The sequence below is a fragment of the Pezoporus wallicus genome, unplaced genomic scaffold, assembly GCF_028554395.1.
Source record: "Pezoporus wallicus isolate ANWC-B61680 ecotype Strahan unplaced genomic scaffold, APGP_CSIRO_Pwel_v1 contig_6999, whole genome shotgun sequence".
Lineage (NCBI taxonomy): Eukaryota > Metazoa > Chordata > Aves > Psittaciformes > Psittacidae > Pezoporus > Pezoporus wallicus.
This window is the reverse complement of record NW_026640180.1, coordinates 577,590-595,243: the sequence shown is the minus strand read 5'-3', so window position 1 is coordinate 595,243 and position 17,654 is coordinate 577,590. Positions and strand designations below refer to the sequence as shown.

The following is a 17,654-nucleotide window of genomic DNA, read 5'->3' as shown; positions in this document are numbered from 1 at the left end:
GACAAATATAATTAAAAGTACAAACAACATTTTCCACACTAAGATGAGATATAATACTTACAGGGGAAATTTAAACCCATAATTTAGGGATCAGTCCAAGTTCCAAACATTAAGTTCGGTTTCATGCTGCCAACGTAGTCTTGGGCTATTAGTCTTTGTGCTTCAGCTACCTTTTAACAACAAAGGAAATAGACAATCTTTTCTTCATCTCTACATATATTTATATCGCAATCTAATTTTTTCTTGGAGCACCAAGTACAAAGAAGCTCTTCTAGACTGCAGTAATGACAAGTCTCAAAACACATCTATATTTCAGGTTACAGAAACTGTTTATCTAGAATTCAAAGGATTGTTTAGTAACTTTTTTAGCCACCCATAACTTTCACTTCATGGATAGACACTTCTACTTTTCCTCCCTTTGCTCAGCATGAGAACAGGTAGACTGTGTTTTGCAGTGCACTTTGAGATCAAAGCCACACATGGCAATAATGTGCCATAGTTCACGCTGGCTGTGCCACTGGCTATTGATTCAGAGAAGGAAGTCATATATTAAAGCATCAAACTTTTGACCACTGCAACACAGGATGTAGGAGCTGGTGACTGCAAGGCCAGGTTTGCAAGAAAGCACTCTAAGGAGGTTGCAAGAAATGGCAAACTGCTAAATTGTATTTTGAAACCAGGGAACTTATTAAAAGCTACAGTAGAGAACAGAAATTAAGTACAGATTATAAACTGAATAACGGCTCAGGAGAGATTTGTACAGAGAAATTATGCCACAGAAATCTATTAGCATTCTCTGAATCAGGAACAGGTAGATAGAGGGGTGATTTTCAGAGGTTTTTGGCTAGGTCACTCAGCAAATGCTATTAGAAGGAAAAAAGCTATCTGTCACATAGCAAGAGGATAGACCTGGTATAGATAAATAAGGCATAAATCAGAGAGGTGAAAGACCAGCTAGCTTTCTCAAGAAAGAGTTTATCAGCAGAATCCCATATGTATATGTAATAGACATTATATTAAGACATTAATGAGTAAGTGAATAGGGAGATAACAATCATTTTGTGTACTCAACCAAAAGCTGATCTTGAAGTATTGCAAAAATCTCATGATGCTGAATTTCCATTTTTTTTTTTTTTCTGTCAGAACAGGGTCTTATAATGCAGAGTCAGACACAAACAAAGCCTTATACATACAGTATGACTACCTAAATTAACTATAATCAGGAAAAAGAGCTTGGAATCATTGTGATTAGCTCTTTGAATATGCCAATTTAGTAGCAAGCATGAACTAAACAAGTGAATCAAATGCATGAAATTATTAGGCAAGGACTAGAGGACAAACAGAAATCACCACCGTTTCAGTACATCGACTCCTTGTTGCTGTATATGAGTTTATGATTAGTCTACAGTTTAAGTACAGAATTCAGTTTCATTACTACATCCTAAAGAGGTGAAAAGAAAAGTGAAAATAGAAGATGAAGAACAGGAGGGATGGGAAGTCATTCATTATTTGGTCTATATTACTATGACAAAAAGGCATCAAACCAAAGTAGATTTAAAGGGAAAAAAAAAAAAAAGACTCAGGGTAGTGCTTCCACCAACATAAATTGTGCCATATTTGGAAGTTTGGGAAGCCAAAGTGGATTTTTAAAAGCAGTTAAAGGATTTCATGAAAGAGCATGCAATTAAGGTGCTATTGGTTTGCTGATGCTTTAAAAATATAAAGTTGTATCTATAACCACTGTCTCAGGAAGTCCCCCCATGCAGATTGGATGGCATCCTGAAGAAATTATTGCATTTCTGCTGGTGGAACAAATGTCTGTTTGGTCTAGTAGTGATTTTCTTTTCCTATATTAGTACAGCCTTTCTTAGGGTCATACATTATTCTCTTGTCAATGCTGAAACAGATTTCATTTTTCACTTGGCAAGTTAGTGACAAAACATTTCAGTTACAGAGACAGTAAACTCTGAAGTATTTCCATACCAATATCAGTGTATGAGAACTTCACGTTTTTCTTCCTGGGTCATGTTTTGCTGCTAAACTTTGCTTCCAGTTGTAGTAGTTTTGTTAGTGTGCCATAATCCAGTAAGGAAACAGACATTTACCTCTGAAATCAGTAACTTACTATGGGCTCCTTACAGTAGAAATCAAAATACAATTAAGACCAGATTAGTTCCACTTACTTATGTGGCATTAATACAGATTTACACTGCTTCAAACAAGAACAACAGTACAAAACACAAAATAGTACCAGCACCTATCCTTAAGTGATTGGTTTTGTCTACTGAGATCTTACCAGTGCACTTACATTAAATTCAGCTATGCCTTACTTGGAGAATGATTCCTGAGAAAACAGCAGGATAAGCTAGGAAGATGCTAAGTAAGACCAACAAGTTGAACCTCTCAGTATTTCTGCTGCTAGCACTGTGATGCTCCCTCACACAACACATATCTTTTAATTGATTAATAACATGTTCCATATAAAATAAGATTTTGTTGAGTCTCTTTGATCTGATTTTGCCCACTCAGTCTCCACTTCCTTGAGAGTTTTCATAAGGATAATATTTCTTTTTTAATTGGGTATAAAAAGGCTGTGCTTTTGCTTGACGTTTCCTCTGTTTGGCCTCCTCTAGCTATAGGCTTTTGTCTGTCTATAAATTAGAGACTCCATGAATAAATATTTGCCAAAAATTAAATGCAACTCTCAAGCATAAGATTAAAGATTAATCACTCTTCTCACTACCTCTCTTGAAGCCAAAAGCAACTCTGTGCAAGTCTGAGACACATAAAATTGGCAGAATAAAAAGACTTCTGAGTTTTGCAGACAAATAGCAAAGTTACTTACACCATCCCCCTAGTTGGAACACATAGATTGTTGACAGTCTTATGTGTCATACAGAGACTAGCAGGGGTAACTAAGTAAAAGTGGTATTTACAGCTAAACTGTAAACAGTCAGAGGGTGAGAAAGAGATTGTAACTCCATCCTTTCCAGCACACCTCTGCAGCACCAAGTGAGACAGGCATCCCCTCTTGCCAACCATTCAGTAGGTGCAAGACATAGCAGGACACTTAACTCCCTCACAAGCACAACCAGAAAGATAGTGCTCCCATGGAGCTTCCTCTCTGAGGATCAGGGAACAGCAAGACCAGGGTTTCTCTCTACTAGAAGGAGCAACACAACCAACCACATGAGCTAACACTGACCTCATCAGCAACATACAATACTACAGCATCACAGACAGGCAAGCAGCTGTAAATGACAGAAGCAGATCAAGTAGCAGCCCAGCAATCACCAAACAAAGACTAGCTAACAAACCAACTCCAAGAGGACTGCTAGTGACAAGGACCTGATATAAAGAGAACATGCTTAAGCCTGTGCTTAAATGGAGCCCTGGCCCAAGAGCATGTGTGGAGGTTTCAGGCGAGGTTGTTTAGGATTAGGAGGACTTGTTGGTTTGCTCAGGGCATTATCACTGAGCTTGCTCAGTGCATGAGGGTTCTGTATATTCATATCCAAGATTAAAAACTACTTTTTTCTTGGAAATGCAGCACAAGGATTAAAATAAATAATCTTTTAGCCTGTAAATGGGATGCTAAACGTTTCTTAGCAAATGCAGGAAGTGATGCTGGGCTAGACTGGCAGTGGTCTATTAAGGAGTAGCTCTAAGCTTGGTGGTTTGCTAATGATTTAAACTCGGGACAGAGAATGTTAACATCTAAATTCCTGAATAACTCCTAGCAATTAACTCATGGCATATCAGGTCTGATCAGAAGACATCTGAAGTGATACTACCACCTCAGGCAGTTTGCAGTACCACACCTCTTTTACTGCTGCACATTATCTGAAAAGAGAAGACCTGAGGGCTAACGCCTTGGGCAGCTGAGCGCTAAGCTTACCACCCCTGCAAATAAAGAATGCAAATACAGGAGTCAGATTTTAAAATCTGGGCTACAACAAGCAGAAATTAGGTTAGGACTTGAGTTTGTGGCTCCCTAGCCTGCATTCTACCCTCGCGTGCAGGCCTGACAGCTCACTGGAGAAAGGGGCAAAGCAGAAGACATATAACAGTGTTGTCAGTGACAACCTGTTCTGCAGCACACATTGTCGGGGTAGAACTTTTGGTAATTGAAGGACATTTTACATCTGAGCAAATGTGGTCAATGTGAAGATAAAACAGTGAAAACAGGCATAAAACGCAGTCGTAAAATACATGAAAGCCCTGGAATTGAGAGTCCAGTAAATAAATAAATAAATCAATCACTCTTTAATATTGACAATACCAATCCACTATTTATCATTATTATTCAGGGTGCCTAGCTTCAAGGAAACAGCTGCTGGAACTTGCACCTTCGGACATGCCCTTCAAAGGAAAACAGGGTACAATACATCCCAAATGTATCCATTAAGGACTGCTCTTAGTTTTTAAAGGTAGTCTGAACTCAACCTCTAGTCTCTATCAAAAATTTAATTCAGCTTTAGCAGACTGTTTCTATTTAAAGTATTTAACTCATTCTTAAGCTGCATGAGTGCAATGTCTGAAGCTGTGGTTTTTGCATGGCCCAACAATCTTTGATCAGGTTAAATTGGAGGAAATATTCATAGCAAAAGTGCCCCTGGTGTGACTCACAATTAGGTTTATGCCACCAATGAAATAAGCTCATTAAGAGATGTTAAGAATGTAAACATAATTTTGAAATCAAATTGTCTGAAAAAAATGTAGATTTGAAAATAGAAGATGAAGCATGGCAGAAGAACCATGACAGGCTGTGTTAATGCAAAGGCAGAACAGAAGACAACTGATTTGCATAACAGGACTTTAAACCTGAAAATCCTCTTTACCCTCCATGGAATCATATATTCCAGAGCAGCAACACAGGCTTTTAACATGCAGGTTTTGTTGACAGCTGCAGGAGCAGGCATTTCTTTTGCATTGAAACTGATTTCAATCAGAAAAGCCGTATTTAAAAACAAAACAAAATCCTCACAACATACAACAGGAATGCAGCCTGGAGAGAATGGTGCAAGACCACAACTGGCACAAAGCCCATGTGACAGATTTCATCCTCCTCTTGCATATGTTGGCCAGGAAAACTCACTGGTAGCAAGGTGTGGGAGAGTACACTGAGTCCTGAGGCTTCTGAAACAGCTTTTTTGAAACAGCAAATTACATTTGCAGCAGTGTTTCCAGCTCAAACCAAAACACCGCTATCCAAACTCTCCATCAAGTGTGGCTGGACCATATCTGAGAAGTAGGGCAGAGTACGAAGAACAGCATTTTTTTCTTTCACAGTAAGCATGTCTAGTCTCCAGCTTTGGCAAGCCTGAGTCCTCTGGGGTTTAAAGCCATTGTAAATTCAAAGTGCTGAGCAGCTAATGGGCCACAGAGCCTGCCCACACACCTGGAGCCAAGCACCCACATCTGGCACGGTATTAGTGGGACCCAGACAGTGACCTTAAGCCTGTCTTTAGCTTTTGGGAACCTACATGTCACATACGGCTTATGCAGATTTTACGTCAGTACCCTCTCCAATAGGGTCCTTTCCAACCCTAACTATCCTACGATTCTATGATTCTTCTCATACTGGAGTGTTTGTTTTTTCACAGAGGAAACATTCCCATGAAGCATTTCTTCATTTCCACAGTTGCCCAGGAAAATAGAAAGGATGCAGCCTGGAGGTAACTGTGAAACAGAAGTAGCTTTGGGGCAATTTTAAGTAAGGACTGCCTGCACTGGGTCCATGGCAGAAAACCAGTGCCCAGTCTATGTGAGTATGCACCAATAATACATGTGTTTCCCTCAACTGGAAAAAAACCCACCTTATTTCTGATATGGTAAGGCAGATTACTGTAGTTTTTCCCTGTGCTCAGCTGAATCATCCTCAGTGATTTCCACCAGCCTCACGATATGGAAATACATATACACGTGTATATATATATATGGAATATGGTGTTAATTACTGGGCAACATCTTGCAACTTCAAAAGGATGTGATTCCCTGCAAAATGCAACTTCCCATCCACAAAATGAAATAATGGGGCCTACGGAAACCTGTCCCGTGGCGCACAGCTATTAGATGAATAGTAGGTAATGCCTCAAGCAGTAGTTACTGACTTATTTTTGTTTAAGATATTGTAAGAAGCAAATCTGTTTAATTTACTGTGCAGCTTTCTGAAGACAGGCCTGACTTTATATGGTGAAAAATATGCCACTTTCATTAGCTGTATGAGCACCTGCTCTTAGGTGTACCCCTGCCTCATGATTCCCTAACAGCTGAGAGCCCTTAAACTCATATTCCATCTTTGCTTCGCTGGCATGTTGCCGGCACTCCTAAACCCCTCGCCTAATTCGCAATTAGCAGGGCAATTAACAGAACTAATGCTGTCTTTGGTGGCGGCCTGGCTGCCTTGTCTGAGCCGTCCGCCCCACCCAGACAGCCGGCAGCGGGTCGTTCCCTCCCGCCCCGCGGGCTGCCAGCACCATGCGGGAACCACCGCCACTACCCGCTGCTGCTGGTGCCGGCAGCTGGCGCCTGGTTAAGACCACCCATGGACCCACAGCGCTACGGGACAACGCCGGGTGCCAAGAGGAGACGGCGGCGGGGAGTGGGAAGGACAGGGGCGGTGGCGGGCGGCGCGGTGAGGCGGGGAGGGCTGAGGTGGGGCGCTGCCAAGTAGAGCCAACAGGTGGCGGTCGTGGCCCGCTGAGGTGGAAAGCTGCTGGAAGGTGTTTGCGCGCCTGTAACTCCGCGGCGACGGTGGATCGTGGGGCGTCCACGGTTCTGTCGCGACTGCCGCCCCGCTCACGGCTGCTGAGGGGGCCGGTCTGTGTAAATTCGGGTACAGGTACATCGATTCGTATGGCTCACCCGCACCAGCGCTCGGGGAGAGCCCCGCTGCCTTCGGGGCTCCCAGGGGGTGCTAAGGGAGAACAGGAGGCATGCAGGAAGGAGGGCAGCAAAATAAAACCATAAATTCGTTTTACTCCGAAGAATCAGTGCTGTGGCTGCTTGCTGGTGAAGTTGTCTCGTCTGTGACAGGACTGTTATGAATACATTTGTGGTCAGTGGAAATATTTCTGTTTAACTGCAGCAGGCTTTGAACCAGTCCTCTTGGCACTGCGGTACCCAATGCTGCTGAAAAGCAAAGTGCAATTTACACTAACACCAAAAAATTATAACTTCCTTAGGGTGAGAGGGTGAGTGAGACTGCAAGGACTCCTTCCACAGCACATTCCCACTGTAAACTGTTTGGATATATCACAGACTCATAGGATGGTTTGGGTTGGAAGGGACCTTACAAATCATCCAGTTCCAACCCTCTCTGCCATGGGCAGGGACACCTTCCACTAGACCAGGTTGCTCCAAGCCCCATCCATCCTGGCCTTGAACACTGCCAGGGATGGGGCATCCACAGCTTCTCTGGGCAACCTGTGCCAGCACCTCACCACCCTCACAGAGAATTAAAATACATTGCCAAAGAAAAAAAAACCACAAAGCAACCCTGACAAAAACTGCCAGCTGCAGATTATCAGGTATATATGTACACACTTGCTTCCACTTGCTTGTAGGGGGTCCTCAGACCACTTCACAGGAACACCAGTGTCAGTCAGGCCACAAAGGGTGTAGATTTTGTTTCGTCCCTTTCATTTATATCTGAAAATCAGTTAGTTTTATCCATGAGTAAATTAAATTACCTGGCTTTTAATAGAAATGCTATTGAATCAGCGCAGCTGAACATCACTGAATCATGAAAATGAAATTACTGTGTTGCTGAAGGAGTACAAAAGGACCCAGAGCTGCACCTGTTGCTGAAGTCCATGCACAGCTTACTGGTTGTGCCTCTTCACATTGTATGCAGTTTATTCATACTTCACAGAATAGTTTCTGAAATACCAATCTCAATTCTACGCCCGTTTACATTTTGTATTGTCCTTTACACCTCAGCAGAGGTTGTGTAGAAAGATGCTACAAGCAGCTGAATTCTTTTGAGGAGAGGCTGAGAGGCTTATTCAGGCTGGAGAAGGGAGGACACCTAACGTCAGTTCCCCAAAGGCTATGAAGAAGTTGGAGCTAGGCTATTCCCACCAGTACACGGCAGGAGGATGAGACAACAGACCCATATTGAAACAAAAGAGGCTCAGCCTAAGTATGAGAAACTTCTTCCCCATGGGGACACCCAGGCACTGGAGCAGGGCCCAGACAACCAGCCCAGAGCATGGAGCTCAGTACCTGGCTGCATCAAACACCAAGCAACCTGGTCTGATCTTGGACTTGGACTTGCAGTGAGTAGGAGGTTGGACCAGTGACCTCCAGAGGTCCCTTCCAACCTGAGTGATTCTATGGTTTTGTGAACCTATGATCTGTGCTTGTATTTCTGTCTCCTTTGGGTGATATGGTTGTTCTTCTGAATACAGTCAGTTACATGCATTCAAATGTAAAAACATATAACGACGTGGTATGGAAGCAATCCATTTTTTTCTTTCTTATGAAGTTAGGATCTTTCCCAGTCTGAAACACCATTACACAAAGATCAGAGTATCAGCCCTGAATTTTGTTTGTATAAAAGTACATTGCTGTGATATATTTTCAATTTTCTTTAAAGCACGTGCCAAGTTTGGATAATGAAAGATAATATTAGTTGACATAATGTAAACACTTAGATTATAAGGATAGCAAGAACCTTCACAGGGTTTTATTGCTACTGCAAGGGAGACGATGTTGTGGTTTCAACAACTTCCTTTGCACTCCACTAGGTGACTACAGAGACCTCACCTTTTTGATACTAGTGATATAGTAAATTCTGTATCTTTAATTGAACATCAGTCATCTTTCAAAAAAAAAAGCTCTAGTTCAAAGAGAAATTATAAACCTGAACCAAAATCAGTTAATTTTTTTAGGTTCACTGCCTAAATCTCAGCTGAAATAATTCAGTACTCACTAGGGACAGACCACAAACCAATCAGATTGGAAAACCTGTTCTGCATGCTGTTTGGAATGGAAAACCCAGACAGGCTCTGAAAAATACTTTTGATACGTAATACAGTATGTGATTGTAAAATATGTTATAGGATATGTTTTTTAGCCCTGAGAAACAGCTGATTTGTTGACACTGAAGTATCAGATGGAGGGAATTGTACTATTTGTTTAATTGTTTTTTTTTCAGGACTCAGGGTCCTGACATTTTGTCCTGACCATTACAAAACACAAATTCTGTTCTTGTTGTTCATTTCCTTTTTTTTGTACATACAGTGCTGAAGTCTTGGACTGTGAACAGCCTCTTTGTCTCAAGTTTTTACTTACTGTTGTGATCAGTTGTATATCCTATCTTGAGCTGCAAAAACTAATTCACAATTTCCACTTACCTAACACTTCACCAATCTATTTTAACATATAAGAAGTTGTCTTGTTTTGAACCAGATCAGCTCTTTCGGACCTTATCTCCCTGTCTGTGTTGAGAGCCCTCCAAAATAATCAAACTTGCCTACAGCTGGAAGTTAGACTTTTGAGAAGATATGCATAATCTGCTTTGAGAATCATCCAGTAAAACACATTTGAAAACCCAGACAAACTGCTCTTTAAAAGGGTATTAATTCTGCATTTTTCCCTTTGGAATATACATTTATTTTCCATCACCTGACTGACCCAGAGTAGAAAATGCATCAAGGTAATTCTGGGCTAGCTTACTGGCAGTGCTTCTCAGATGACCTTCAGTGGTACTTGTTTTCACTGGTTTCTTATTCCTTTAAGTAATCTACAGATAAGGATATTGTAGTATGTTAGTGATGGCTTCTCTACTTTGAGAAATAACAAAAAAGAAAGCCTTTATAAGTGACAAAAGGAAAGTGTCAGTTTTCTAAAATGTCAGTTATATTGAGATTCTGGGCAGACTCGAGCTGATGGTTCTGGTGTACTTTAAATGAAAGGCTGTAAAGGGTTGAATGCAGTGGCTGGGAGGCAAATCCTAACACTGTCCAGTTACGGTAATCCTAAACTATGCAGAGGGCTGAAGAGACATTAATAGGGATGGAAAACACTCTGTTCCTATTCCTCATTCCCATGGCAGATGAAAAAAAAAGAGCAAGAGCAAAGGTGTGAACATCAATGCAATATTTAGTGTGATGAGAGATGAATGGAAGCCTTTATTACCATCATTAAAAAAAATCAGAAGTCATCCATATGGTAGTGCCTGATCACAGAAAACCTAAATGACCAGAATCTGAGGAGGCTAAGAGGAAAAGATGTTGGGCTTTTTACCTTTTATGAGTACTTTGTGAGTGTCTCAGAAGCAGCCTGGGTGGTGATGTGATTTTTCTTTTCTTTGCATTGCTGTTTCCTGTGCTACTGAAAAGAGTCAGTCATGACTCTGCCAAGCATCAGTGCTGAAAGGTAGTCTCAGACAACCAGAACTTTGGATTTTGCTATTTCCTGAATTTTTGCCTGGTTTTCAGAAATTATTAGTTTATCACCTACGGTACAGTATTGTAGGACATTTTTTTACCTTTCTTCTCCCCCTGAAAGACAAAACACCCTATCCATCCCTCTGGGAGGCAGCTCAAGCTGGGTAAAGCATCTCCAGCAATGACTCCTTCCCACCTCAGTACTGGAACCTCTTGAAAAGTGACCACCGCCTTGGAGCAAACATATCCTTTAATTCATTCTGTGCATGGGACAACAGCAGTGGAAAAGATTTCCGCAATACATAGGGTATAATAGCACTAATATAAACAAAAAGTATGAATTGCATGGACCTTTTTTCAGCTCTTGCCCTATACCAGTACTGCTGCTGTACAGTGTGCTGTAGTACCTCATCTGCATGATGCAATAAGGTGTTTTGCTACTTCACACCAGCAGTCTCAGATGTTAATTGTTTCACTTCTGTGCTCAGCAGAAGACAGCGACAATCTCTAAATACTTGCATTAAAATTCTCTTTACAGTAAAATTTTCTTGATACGGGGCCACATGCATCATTATGGAACTGCATAATTATGTCCATTGCCCCATTTATTCTGTGAATGAAATAGTAATAAAGTAGTGAATACCAGCACTTGGCTGAATGATTTGTTTTTTTAGGACTGCAGCGGGAGTAATGTTGCATTCAGCATGTGTAGGAAAACTAGATTATGGACTTGCAGCCCACATCATAACTTCATTCAAGATGCTGCTGGATAAGAGGGGTTCATTTCAGAGGTCTTCTGTGTGGCTGGAATACAACATTGTGAGGGTAAAGCAAGCACTGCTTGTCAAACATCCTCCGACACAGCCACCAAGGCAACCTAAGTACCAGTATAAGAGGTTCCTCCTTCCAGGTCATAGTGAACATACCTAATGAGGCAGAAACCTAAGCCATGTATGATTGTTATTTATTGTAAATGCACAGTGATGCAAAAATCTTAAGAAATCAATTCAAGAATTGTTCTCTGCTCCATTAAAAAGTGACATGATGAAAAGAGAATGTGAACCTTGCATTAACTAGGCAGTTAAATCAGGTTTCTATGTATGTTGTGCATTTGAGCCATCTACTGAGCTTGCCCATTCATTTTAATTTGTCAGTACAATAGAAATTCTACCAAACTGATATAAGGAAAAGCAATTTCTAGGGAGAAATGCAGAGGTCTTGTCATGAGAATGAAATATTTCAGCACTCCTAGCACATGTGACAGCTGAGGAAATCTGTCCCTGGTGCTGGCTTTAGCGAACCTTTCTGTGCTTAATAATAAAATACCATCACTTCACCACTACCCAAAGTAATGGCAGAGGAAGTCTATGAAGACCCTCAGTGGATTCATGATAACTGGAGAATGTGCAGTGTACACATACTAAGAGAAAAGACTAATGCAGAGCCATCCAACAATGCAGAAATAGTGTGGGTAATTTACAGCCTGAATGAATGTGTTATGCATTCAGGAGCTGCCTTGAATAGTAATTAATAACATTGGGTTCAATGAAAGGATGAGTGTGCTAGTCTCAGGACTCTGCCTCAGACTTCCACCATATCACCACTGTTATTTAAGATGCTTTATACAGTGAAATACTGCAATTGCCTCTCTCCACAGGCAAAAAGCCCCATATCTCACATAAAGTCAATTGAAAAGAATGTATCACCTGTTTTCTTATTCGACACCAAATTGGTGCTCACATTTAATGTCTCTGGAACTTTGGAAAATCTCTTTCTCTACTGCTGAAGCACAGCTCTGTTTTTTCAGCATTTCTTCATTCATTGATATGGATAGCACGAAAATTTGAAGATTGGCAGAAATGAAAGGAGAAAGATACTTGTTTGTGGAGACATAAGCTTACATTTCAAAGCTTAAGTCAAAGTCATTACTAGAGGTGAAGAAAGGAGTTTTCCTTCAGCTGAGGCCAATCCACATATGCTTCCTATAAAGTTTCCTTACCATTTTTGAAAGCTTGGGTACAGGACCTCCCAGAAGTGGGGATGCCTCACCAGTGAAACTACTCATCTGAAATACTTAGAGAGCAGGCAACTACAGAACCTATAAATTATGTCCTCCTGTACCTATTCTAAGGATAAGTATAAACTTGTTCCACTTCACTGCAAAAGAACAGGATTTCATTGTGTTTTCATTCCAGCAAAGAATAAGGAAGAGTTTAGTGGTTTTAGAGATAAGGATATGCCCAATATTTTAGCACTTAAAATATGACACTGGGATGTGATACAGAGAGGCTCAAAGTTAAGTTTTATTAACAGCAGAATTTTTAATCTGCCTTTAGCCCTACTGACTGTACTCCTGCCTGTTGCAGTATGCCTCTGCCCTCAGAAGTTCTGCTGGAATCCGAAAAGCCAGCCTGAGATGGGTTTTTAAAATAAAGTCATAGTCTTTTGCAAATATGGTTCTGTTTCAGTAGGGAAAAAAATTATTAATTTATTCTGGCAGTCCTAATAGTGCATTTCTTTCAATAAAATTAAATGGAATCTTGTCAGGACCCTGATGGCACTTCTGGGTTTTATTCAACCTGACCAGCCTGACCTGAGGTCTCCACACATATACCCTGCCCATGGGCTCAAAGGCCTCACTAAAGTTCACCCCAGGACTGCATTCTCCCTGTGCCAGTCCTGACCTGCAGGCTGACATCCTGGCCTAACTTTGACCTTGCCCCATCACTATGGACTTGCCCAGTGATCACTGGAATGTGATATATCCTGGTCACCATCACCAGATGATCAGTGATCCTGACTCACTGATTTGCCTTCCCAGCTTGATCTTGGCACTGCAGCCCTACTGTGCCTGTCAATTTGGGCTCTGGGGTGATGCTAGCTCCCCTACCTTGCTGTGTCCTGCCTGCCACACTGGGTGGTTGTCAGAAATATTCTTCAGGTGCAGGCTTTGAAAATCCATTAAATCTTCCTAAATCATGCTCTTACGGCATTTTAACGGGGATTTTGCAAAAATAGAGTGAATCAGAAGAACTTTTTTCCTACTCTGGTTCTAGTATGGACATGATATGTGTATATAATATTGTCCTCAGATAATCTAGGGTGGCAATAGCAAAAGAATTATCTTGTAATTAAGCCAGTAAGGCACACTTCCTCCTTCAGAAAGGGGCATTTGTGTAGTTAAGCTTGTACAATGAGCACATACTGTATCTTGTGGGCAATCTCATAGCCCTGGAGACTGTCCAACAAAGTAGATTCATTGCTATTTTAAAAACTATAAATATATTGAAAAACAAATGCTCATTTTTATTTTGTTTTCCTTCCTCTTGTCTCTCCTTGACTTCTTCCTATTGTTCCTTTTATATGGAGCCTTGTAACATCACCATTTCTGCACATATGTTAACACAATGGGTTGCCATAAAGGTTTACAGAGTCATGCAGTTCCTAAAAGGTCATTCAAAAAATTCAGGTTGGAATACAAACTATAACCAAAGGGTTGCTCTAATTCAAAGTCAATTCAAAAAGCAAATTGTATTTCCAAATTTCTCCAGAGGTAGTACCCTTTACAACTACAAAATCTGCTATTGAGTCATTCATGCTCAGCTCAGGCATTAAATGAGTAAACCTTGAAGAAATACGTATGTCTTTATTGGAAGTTTTACAGCATCTCTTTCAGTTTATTTGCAATCAAAATGCTTTTATCTTTTTTTTTTTTTTTTAATGAAAATCTATGCTAGAAATGGATTTAGGTTGTGGTCAATAACATCTGCACATAATAAATAAAAATGCTTGTGTTCTTCTGCATAGTTTTCAGCAGCAGCTTGCCAGGTGTTTCACAGCAGTGACTGGTAACACTGAGCACACTAGTCTTGGTGATTTTTCATGAGTTCACTGAAAAAAAAATCAGTCACAAGCATCTGTATTATTAATCCAGGTCTGATTCATAGGGAAGGTGGGACAGAATAGTTAAATGACTTATATCACAGTCTAGGTCAATGGCAAAACTGGAAGAAAAGCTCAAAACACCTTAGCTGATTGTATAAGCACTTTTATGCAGTAGGAAGACAAGACTTGCAACAGAAGAATCTTGATGTGTAAAGGATCAAGCCACACCTAGAACTGTAGGCATTTGCTAGAGAGAGGCTACATGGCCCAGCAGTTTGTGAAAGGACTGGGGGTTCAGCATTCTGTTCTATGCTGGGGTTTCATGTAGCTAGACATTCCTGTAACTTTGATGAAAAAAAAATCTTTATGTGTGTTGCACAGCAGGTTGCTCCTCATCCACTTATGAAGTACAGTGCTAGCCAATACAAGTTTTGCTTATTTTGCCTCTCTGCAGTTCCAACCACATCTGTTATGATAAATAAAATATGAGACCTTATTCACCAGAGACTAATTTTTTGCTTTCTTTATAGTTATATCTTATGTAAAAGGTGGAAACAATATCTGCCTATTCGCAGAGTTTTCTGAAGATTAATTTCACTGAAACACTATTCTTGAAAAAAGCTGAGAAAGCCAAAGGATCTAAGGTTGACATATGTTAGGACCTATTTTAATGGAGATACAGTTATCAGCTCCCACATGCAAAGACAACTCATTTAACTCAGGTTAACTAAGACACTCTGCCAAACACCATAGTAAGGTGTGGTAACATACAGCTGGAGGAGCGTGCTAGGAAAGCCGTCTGGGAAACATAGCTCCTTGCTGGTGTATCTCTTCCAAGCAGAGTCAAAGGACTCCTTTCCTTTGGGTCTTTGTGCATTATTTCACATACGCATGATCCAAACCATGCTCAGGCCAAGGGGAATATTTTCTTTGAGTTGAAGGAACATTAGCTCTCGGCCACACACAGAAAGATAATTGTAGGAGTATTTCAAGGGGGTGATTTATTCTCTTGTGTGAATTTAGGCAGAAGTGTTTTTCCTCCTTTTGGATGCTAGCATTTGGACAAATACCATCAAAAGAAGAAATCTATAATCTGAAAGCCCACTCTCTGTAAATACTATGGAAAACAACCAGTCTTTTGTATCTTCAATTTTCTACCGGTATCTGAATATGCATCAGCAATTAAGTGAACCTTGCAACATCTCCAAAGACATATCAACGTCCCCATTGAGAATTGAAGACACTGGGGAACAAAGAAAATAAATGAGTGCTCCAGAGCTATAAAACTAGACAGTACAATCTGATACACTCTGTTACACATAGCTATTATGTACTAAGTTACACAATTCTGAATGCGCATCCACCTGCAACTCCACTTTTCATAAGCTTTTATCACAGAATAAGATGTTTCAAATTGTCAGACATGGATGCATTTAGTACAATTATTTGCTTGTATTTTTAATTTGGTGGGAAGGTTTACAAACATCATAATTTTTAACAGATTTAAAATGAAAAAGTGCATTTGTAATTTTTTGCTCACAAGAAATTACAAAAAAAACCCGCCACCAAACAACAAAAGTTTACTGTGCATAAAACAGGGAGGCATCTATTGTCGTCCTTTCCTACCCATATATGATAATGACTTTCCTGTTGGTTTTGAGATAACTACCCTGAGGAATAAAATATTGCAGCACTTATTCTGTTACAAAGATATGTTTTTGACTGAGTAAATACTGCGGGTCTAGTCCCTTGCTTGTTTCAGATGGTCTTTGATTCAGAAAACAATTTTGCTGAAATTACTAGGACTCCTGCCAGTTATCTCACAGGGGACAGGAAAATAACCATTCCTAAGCAGTATATAAGAGAAAAGAAAAAAACATGAAAATTCCCTTACTTTCCCCTGGTAGTTTCAAAGCCAGATGCTTTGGAGTTGACATCCCGCTGAGTGCTGGTGATACCAGTGCTGTGGGATGACTGCTTGAGAGATCTTCTCCCCATAACTGTATCCTGGCTTGTAGTGACCTCTTGCTGAAAAGAGACCTCTCTAGCATTGCTTTGTAGAGATGTCCCTTTGCTGCTAGATGAGCTTCCCATCTTATCTTCGTCAGAGTCACCATCACTGTGTCCATTTAACAGGCTTTCAGGGGTAGAGGTTGAAGGATTAGATTTCTTCACTGCTTCCATTCCAAGAGTCTTGCCAGAAGATGCAAAAGGAGGTCCCTGTGAGGCACTCGCTTCAGCAGCTTGGATCTCAGAATGGTGTGACCCCACAGTTGTGGATGGAGAGGGAGTCAAGTCTGAGCGACTTGTCTGTGTTTCATGACTCTGGCCTGTTGTCCATAGCTTTCCTGCAGTATTAAATCCAATGCTGCCACTCTGTAAGTGCAATAGCAGCAGCAAGAAGATTGTTGCCTTCATTCTGCTGGTTTGTAAAAGCTCTAAGTTATCTCACATTTATTTCCCCAGCAAGAAATCCTGTAGCTTCTTCCTCCTCCTAAGCTGCTGCTCATACAGTGAGCCTACCAAAAGGATGCTCTGACAGGCTTTATTTTTGTAGAAAGGAAACAGGTTTTGGTGTTTCAAACTGACTGAGGAAGCCTGGTTTCCTGTTTCTGTGGATTTCTCTGCAACCTGTGACCCTTTAGAGAGTGGGAGCCTGGCAGCCTTTGTGGGAGGAAAAAAAGAAGTTTCTGCAGAAGGCACAGGATAAAGATTAATGGTACAATAGAAATGTGGAAAAATAAGTACTGCAAAGTAATCCTGAGGGATAAAAACTGAAATTATTAGGTAATTTTCCTTTCATATGTTTGTGTACAGAGAACAGAAGTGACTTGTCACATGTGCCCTTTGGATAGTTTGTACTTATGACCTTGTTATTGAAAAAGTTGGCAAGGCTGGTATGTTACATAAAGCTGAAAGTTTGCTGTGTCTTCTGTTTTTGTTTGAATGCTTAAGCACAGTACTGCCAGAAGTGGGGAGATGATGTGGAAGAGGTTCATGCTGTATTCATCATTGTACCACAAGCCTTTGAATGTAGTAATTTACCTACAGGTCATTGGTGATTTATGCCGCATCCTATTTCTATAATTCATCCTATGATGTGTATGAACTATTTCTATAGCATTACCCACAGGTGCCTGGTGTCATTTCAGATTAGGGTACAATAAACACTCATGTGAGTCCTGCTGAGGTGGCATATGATCTATGGAAGGCACGTGCCCTTGAGGCAGGATACTTGAGGGCATTTCAAATGATGTTAAATGCTTACATAGGGGCAACTAAATCCCAGCCTATGTCCCAGTTGACTGTAACTGGAGTTTAAAACACCTAGTTCACATACAGATCTATATTTATGGACCACTACATTGATAT

General features: G+C 40.7%; 1 protein-coding gene and 1 long non-coding RNA gene across 2 annotated transcripts in view; one reads left to right on the top strand and one right to left on the bottom strand.

Annotated features, from left to right (window-relative positions):
* Positions 1-5,856, top strand: part of LOC130603872 (uncharacterized) — a 94,613-nt gene extending 88,757 nt beyond the window's left edge. The window contains exon 3 of the long non-coding RNA XR_008973307.1: positions 5,607-5,856. This is a non-coding gene — a long non-coding RNA (uncharacterized LOC130603872). The remainder of the gene's footprint in view (positions 1-5,606) is intronic.
* The window catches only part of MMRN1 (multimerin 1), a 43,390-nt gene extending 26,554 nt beyond the window's left edge, over positions 1-16,836 (bottom strand). The window contains exon 1 of the mRNA XM_057417956.1: positions 16,177-16,836. Within this exon, the coding sequence (XP_057273939.1) occupies positions 16,177-16,700 (524 nt within the window). The 5' untranslated portion in view covers positions 16,701-16,836. The remainder of the gene's footprint in view (positions 1-16,176) is intronic.
* Positions 16,837-17,654: the final 818 nt, after the last annotated feature.